General features: G+C 41.7%; 1 protein-coding gene across 1 annotated transcript in view; it reads right to left on the reverse strand.

Annotated features, from left to right (window-relative positions):
- The window catches only part of EIF4E (eukaryotic translation initiation factor 4E), a 46917-nt gene extending 42853 nt beyond the window's left edge, over nt 1-4064 (reverse strand). The window contains exon 1 of the mRNA XM_065878130.1: nt 4059-4064. Coding sequence (XP_065734202.1) covers nt 4059-4064 — 6 coding nt within the window. The remainder of the gene's footprint in view (nt 1-4058) is intronic.
- Between the last annotated feature and the right edge of the window lie 3905 nt (nt 4065-7969).

Below are 7969 nucleotides of genomic sequence, written 5' to 3' on the forward strand. Positions count from 1 at the left end.
GAGCGGGAAGACTATCTGTGGGTTATGGGTCATAAGCCTTGTATTTCTTAATAATGGCAAAGAAATGATAAAGTCGGCTATGTAAATCTCCTAGCAAAGAGAGGAAAAGGTGAGTACAACTTTGCATGGATACACCTACATGCAGCACACCTATGGAATATTAACTTTATCTAGTTCTTTTTTTAAAAATAAATTTATTTATTTTTGGCTGTGTTGGGTCTTCACTGCTGTGAGCGGGGCTACTCTTCATTGTGGTGCACTGGCTTCTCACTGAGGCGGCTTCTCTTGTTGCAGAGCATGGTCTCTAGGCTCACAGCCTTCAGTAGTTGTGGTACGCGGGCTTCAGTAGTCGTGGCACGCGGGCTTCAGTAGTTGTGGCATGTGGGCTTCAGCAGTTGTGGCTCACAGGCTCTAGAGTGCAGGCTCAGCAGTTGTGGTGCACGGGCTTAGTTCCTCCGCGGCATGTGGAATCTTCCCAGACCAGGGCTCGAACCCATGTCCCCTGCATTGGCAGGCGGATTCTTAACCACTGTGCCACCAGGGAAGTCCCCTATCTAGTTCTTCATAACTGATAAATTTTCATCCCTGAAGAGTGCATTTGAAAATCAAAACCACTATATCTTATTCCCATTTTTCAGCTAGACTTAGAAATTTCAGTCTTCAAGGTCACACAGATATTAAAATTAGACTATAATCCAGGCTCGTTTCCACTTCTCAAAAATCTCTCTATGACAAAAATGGAGCAACTCAGAGGTACCAGAGGAGCAAGGAAATTTCTAATAGTAGCAGAGAAGGAAAAGAAGAAATTACCATTGCTAGAACAAGTACTTCACAGGTTGCTTGTTACATCCAGGACTGCTGGTACTTCTCCTATATTCTTAACCTTATATAAATTAAATAGAATACTTAAAAAAAAATTTTTGCATAGAATTTTCTGTCCAAATTGGATTAAGGTTACATAATTCATTAAATATTTTATTCTCTGCAACTTTGGTGTGTAAAACTATGTCTATTTCTAAACTGGACTTCTCTAAGTCAAATAATTAGGCATAATTTTAATTCAGAGTAAAAAACAAAGTGAAATCTAAAATATAAACACCAGAACTAAATTTGTTTGGTTTATGAATGAACTTTGATATACTGGGTTCTTTCTTTTTTTTTTTTTTTTTTAGTACGTGGGCCTCTCACTTTTGTGGCCTCTCCTGCTGCGGAGCACAGACTCTGGAAGCTCAGGCCCAGCGGCCATGGCTCACGGGCCCAGCCGCTCCGCGGCATGTGGGATCCTCCCAGACCGGGGCACAAACCAGCGTCCCCTGCATCGGCAGGCGGACTCTCAACCACTGCGCCACCAGGGAAGCCCCTGGGTTCTTTCTTAAAGCAAAAATATGCATATTAATTTGCAAGGTCTGCTTGTTAATCAATAGTCTTTGGTTAGCAAAAATACATGGCATTATATAACAACATATTTGTCAACACGTATTTAAGACTTATTTACTTTTAATAAACTCTTTGCAATACAAAACATGTTTCTAAAGGATAAAAAAAGGAAACATTAGATCAGCTGACTGTCCAAGTTGATTCCATTTATGAAACTAATGTACAGTTTAAAAAATTCAAGAGATACAATGTAAGAACAAGTAAAATTATATACCTTCAGTTTAACTAAAGAAACCAAAATCTCTTACCTTTAAAAGAACTTCAAGTCAAAAAAACCCCAATAATGAAGAATGCAGAATTAAGATAAAAGCTGCCAAAAACCACGACCCACTGGAGGCAAGATGGCCTGCCACCTTCGCCAACTGGTATTAAGTCTAACTTTGATCTACCCACAAAGTCTAATTTTGACCTAACCACAATTTAAATGCCAACAGAATAGGAGAGTATTGTTTATCCCAATGTTCAAAACTTTGCCATATTACCTCTTAAGAGGTAAAATGCTTCCTTTAATATACCTATCAAGCTTGTCAACAAGTTTAGTATATGTAAGCCACTTCTTTTATGTGTCTGTGTGTGTTTTGTTGTGGGGTTTTTTGTTTTTTTTGGAAGTATAGTTGATTTACAATGTTGTGTTAGTTTCCAGCGTATTAGCAAAGTAATTCAGTTATATACATATATACACACACACGTGTGTATATATGTACGTATATATTTTTTCAGATTCTTTTCCATTATAGGTTATTACAAGATACTTAATATAGTTCCCTGTGCTCTACAGTAGGTCCCTGTTGTTTATCTATTTTATACAGTGTGTATCTGTTAATCCCAAACTCCTAATTTTTCCCTTCCTCCTCCCTTTCCCCTTTGGTAACCATAAATTTGTTTTCTATGTCTGTGAATCTATTCCTGTTTTGTAAATAAGTCCACTTGTATAATTTTTTTAGATTCCATGTAAGCCACTTCTTAATCTAAATGATCTTATACACACACACTTGAGAAGCGCACAATATCAAACTGAAAATGACTGATATTTTACTTAATTTCCATAAATAAAAATTCCCTGAATGCCTTCAAAGGTGGGACAAGCAGAAAAAACCCATAACTCTAGGTGCTTCTGATTATGCTCAGCAAAAAATAAGGAAACTCACAAGCTAGCTGAAATAGCAATGAACAAATATGCTTTTTGTAGGCTTATACATGGATACTTCAATTGCAGCAAATACTAATCAGCTGCTTAAAAAAATATATATACCACTATTTAAAATTGTCAAAAAGAATTCTAAATGACTAACCTGTGGACAAAGGTGCATTAAAAGTACTTTAAAGTTGCATTATTCACTAAAAATAAACACAAGATTATTTTACATGCATCCTCACTCTATTATAGCTTCAATCTGGCTTTTGACTTTCACACACTAAGTTTTTAGGTTCCCTACTCCCCAAATTTAAATGCAGCATTGATATCTCCCTGGGGTCAGCACTAGAAGGAATGCTATACTGAATCACTGACTAGATCACTGGAAATTAAGTTCCTAAAATTTACACTGAACAAGGTATAGAATCACATTTTGTATAACTCTGCATCCTAAAGAACACTTGGTACAAGGTCCTAAACGTATCAGGAGCTATAAATATTTACTGACTCAAAACAGTCCTTCAACACTTTTTAGTTTTGTTCCATGTTGTTGAAACAAAACAGCATAGCCTGCAAAACCCAAAGGCCCTAAATGTTACTGAAACTTCACAGACTACATTGTTTTATTGTTTAGAGATTTTAGCCTTGCCCTTATTACCAGCTGTAATGCTTTTACTGACGCTGGTACGGTCGGTAGGAGAGCTGATCCAGTCAGAAGTAATATCAGAGCCCATTAAAGGGTTTTTAGTTCAAGTTTTACATATTTATCTTTTATCTATTTAACATTAATGTTCTAAAAATCATTTAACTGTATCAGCAACTTAATAAAGTTCTGTAGTCAATCTAATTTCCAGGAATGTAAATAAACACTGGTACCAATAAAAGAATAAGTAACCAAGCAGGAAATGTGCCTTAAGTTCTGGCAACAAGGTAAGGATAGTGTTTACATCAATGTAATGAAAAATAAGCATTTTTGTATTCTATAGAGCTTTTCATAACTAATTTTTTAATAGTTATAAAAGTCTTTAAAAAGTCAAAGCAAATTGGGAAGCCATTATCAAAATCACAAACTACCATTAAAGATATATGAAAATATCCGGCAACCAAGGTCCAGAACTGGTTCCAGGGTATCAAAGGTTTTCTGGTTAATGTATTATGCCTCTAAAATATCACTTAGATGTGACATTCCTGAAACGGCAACACAGACCTAGAAGTTTCAGTGAGCCACTGCCGGCAAACCCAAACTATGACAAAAATACTCCCTCCTTTGGACGGTTATCAATCAACTTGGTGCTCTGGGATCAGCTTGCTTGAAAGAAGTTTAAGATGGTGCCCAAACTGGGAGAGAAACCAGTAGAACGGAAAAAGAGAAAATCAAATGGAAAAGTAACTTTAAAAGTTAAGTTCCTATTTCCAATAAACTGTGCCTGAGGAACCTTCCAGACGAAAAAGACAGACTCGGAAGAACAGACGGATCTACACCCACTCGCATTCTCTGAGGCGTGAGCACTGCGCGGAAACGATGAATGAATGGGAGACTGGCGCGTGTGAAATGCAGCAGGTCCGGCCGGCAACCAGACCAGCAGCAACTATCCGTAGGCCTCGCTCCTCCCCCTTCCCTCCTCCATGACAGCCCAGCCTCCAGCATGGAGGGGCGAGGACAATGTGATCCCCCTGCTAACCACCACCACCACCCTTCATCCTACTCGCAGAGCTTTACCCTGTGACACGGGGTTCTCCTTCCCACTCCAAACCCTTCTCGCCTCCCCTGCAGCCCACCCCGGCAACTCTCGGAAGCGCCGGCGTAACATGCGCTGGCCGCTCTCGGCTCCCCTAGGCGAGGTCGAAGCTTCTCCGCGCACGCCGCGGCACCACTCCCGCCCAACTCACCCTAGGGCAACGCGCGCCCACCGGCTCCCTGGCCCACCAGTCTAAGGAGTTCCGGCGCGCGCCCCGCACCCGAGCCCCTGGGCTAGAGCGAGGGAGGGAGACACAGAAAGGCTGCCCCAAGGCTCCCTCCATCTCATTCCAGGCCGGTTCGCCGCCCACCCTCCCCGCGGATCCGGGCGCCAGCTCGGAGACGGCCCAGCGCCCTCCTATCCCGAAGACACAATTCCCACACACCTAGCCCAGGGCCCAGGTCGCCCTCCACCCTCGAACCCCCTCGCGGCTCCGCCTGAGGCGCCGCCCCTCCCCCACACCTCTCCGCGAGCTCTCGGGCCCCCACCAGAACGTGGGCTCTACACGCCGTCGCGGCCAACCTCCGGGGCGCCCCCAGTTGTCCGCGGGGAGGTCAGGACCACGAAGAGGGGGAGGGGGCGGCAAGGGGTAGCGTGCGCACCGGGAACGCGGTCCCGCGGGGTCCCCGAGTCCGAAGGGAGACGGAGCGTGCGGGCCTGTGGGGGTGGGGGCCAAAAGCAATACTCACCGGTTCCACAGTCGCCATCTTAGATCGATCTGATCGCACAACCGCTCCTGAAGGGGGGGGTGAGAGGAAAAAAATGAGATTCAAACCGCATTGGCCGGCTTCTGTTCACGTGACGGACGTGTCCGTTTGGCCCTGGCGGCGCCTGCGCAAGACTGCGGCGGCGTGTTTAACGAGAGGCTTCTGGGAAGTGGAGTCTCTCTCCTGTCTTTCTCGTTTTCGTTTTTTTTTTTTCTTTTAGGCAAAGAAGTTTAAAAAAAAAAAGGACTGGTCACGTGGTCGATGGGTACCGTGCGCGGTTCTCGGCGCGGCGGACACACGCGTGCTGGAGGGTTGTTTTCAGTCCTCTGCTCTTCCGCCTGGATAGCTACTGTCGCACTTACTGCCAGGCATGCCTGCTGTACCCTTTGTCGCCCTGTCCTCCCATCTTTCCCGAAAGGTTGGGAACCGTAGGCTCAGCACGCACAATAAGGCTTCGTTTGCTTAGTTGAGGTCCTAGAACAAGTTGCCTGTGTGTTCATTTAATTATCTTTTGACTGCACACCATTTTCTCTTAGTTTCAAATAGAGGCGGCGATGGAGAATCGTTTAAGCAGGCAACCCTCCCCGGTCCCCCGGCTCCGCTAACGCTGGTGGTCATTCATGGCCATCACTGCCAAAAGGGGTGGCGGGGCCGCCCACAGTACCCACTTGCCACAGGTTGGGGGAGGGGAGTGCACCCGACAGCGTTTCCTGTTCCAACTCCTGAGATTAAGACCTCAAGGCTAAGGCTTCCGTGGAAGTAAAAATCATTTGCAAGTTGGGTCCTCTCGCTTCCACTGTTCTGCTTTAACGTGATCGGAAATAGCCCAAGTCCGGGTGCCAGCCAGGGAAGCCACTCTGGCCCCCGCTGACTAAGCCCTGGATTGACTGTCAGGAGTCGTTAGGCCGGGTCAACTATGACTCGACGTTGACTCATTCTTCTTGGGCGAGTGACTTAATCATTCAGTGCCCTAGCTTTTTCATTTATGAACCACAGATGATAATACACTTCCCTCACAAGGGTGTGCTATGCTAATGATTGTAACCAGCTTTGAAAATGAATCGGACTCCCTAAATGCTTCAGAATAGTCAACCTCGTGCCTTCCTAAGGATCAGCGGCTTCCCCTGTTTTTTTTTTTTAAAACAATGTTTAAATTTTTTCTTTTGTGCACTTTCTTACATTATCATGTACACCAATGCAATTTTAAAGTTTCAAAACAATTTTGTTTTGAACTGTAGCTACCCTCCATGGAGACTTTAATGTTCAGGAAAATAGTGTTATATTCACAATAATCACTGGTAATTAGAAATTTATCCTTACAGTGGCATCCTATATTTCCTTTCCCTGTAAGATGCTGTGTTGTCATTTCTCAAGACAGTGTTATTCTGCACGGTTATTAATACAAAAAACAGAGGTAAAGAAATCTAGTAGAGCGCTACTGTAAGGTTTTAATGAGGAAGACATACGATTACTGTTTTCCATGCTTCTTAAGAATGTTAACACAAGAAAAATCAGTATAAGCAGGTTGCCTGTGCCTGCCTGCTTACAGTGTTGCTGATGTCCAGAGCTGTGTCATACCTATTACTGACTACATAATGGTCGCTTGAGTTGGCTAACACATAATTGAGGCTGTAATAACTCAAAACCATTGCCTGATCATATGCTTTGGTTTACCTGGATGTCAGACACGATTAATAAAAGCTTTTGACCAACTTAGCTCTAGTAGGTTTAAAGTAGAAAGAATTCTGAAAACATAAAATAAATGGATAAATGAATTTCTATTTAGACTATCTACTCTTAGTTAACCTATCCAAAGTAATTATAGTCGACCTCAGTGATACTTTCTGTTGTTTAAAAGTAGTATCCTGTTATCTTCTTTGAAGAGATAGTATATATGTATTATTTTCCCAATGCTGCTAGATAATAGAACAAAAGAGATTTAAAGAGATTTCAGTGGGACTGAAAACCAGTGATGTTCTTAAAACTTCCTTTTAATAATAGCTTCCATTTTTTTAACTTTTCTCTTGATCAAAACACACCTCACTTTTCTCAATCATCCTAGTACTTCTACTATACATGTATAGTAGAAGTATATATATATACTCCTCTTTGGAGCTTAATTTCTCTCCATTTTCTATGAGCTTTGTTGCATGTGTTTTATGACACATTCATGTGTCTTTTCCTAATATTACCATTAGACTCTACCATGTCAAAGACTTGGTGATTAGGTTTTTATCTATGTGTGTATATGGTTGTTTTGCTTTTGCCAATCTGAAGTATTTTATTCTTTTTTTTTTTTTTGCGGTACGCGGGCCTCTCACTGCTGTGGCCTCTCCCGTAGTGGAGCACAGGCTCTGGACGCGCGTGCTCAGCGGCCATGGCTCATGGGCGAAATATTTTATTCTTTATTAATCTATTAATGCACAAAAAAGTACATTTGTTACATTACTACCATATTTGTGCTTGTACTTAAAGGAAAGAGTAATAAAAAAGATATTTGAAATGGGATATGGTATTGAAACACTATTCTACTTGTTGGAGTTATCTAGTTCATACATAACTAATGGCCCAGCATAGTATCATGGTAACTATTATTTAAAATCCTGGAAAATAAATAATAAATAAATGCCTGGAATGATTGGTTATCATTTAGCATCTGTAAATAGTCATGATCTTTTCTCTACATAATATAATCCTGAAGCTGGTATATCACTAGTCTTTATAGATCTAACTCATGGTAAAGAGACTTTAAATAATTTAATAGAACACATCATAATAAAAACAGCACATTATTTTTATCATGTATTTTGTCATTGGAATTTTATTTAGGTTTTCTAGATAATCAAAATCATTGTTTTGCTGGGCATTGTTCAACTGTGGTTCAAACTGATCACACCTGCTATGATCAATTCCTCAAAAATATTACTACTACACTGTCTAGGATTTAAAAA

This window comes from Phocoena phocoena, chromosome 5 (assembly GCF_963924675.1).
Source record: "Phocoena phocoena chromosome 5, mPhoPho1.1, whole genome shotgun sequence".
Classification (NCBI taxonomy): domain Eukaryota; kingdom Metazoa; phylum Chordata; class Mammalia; order Artiodactyla; family Phocoenidae; genus Phocoena; species Phocoena phocoena.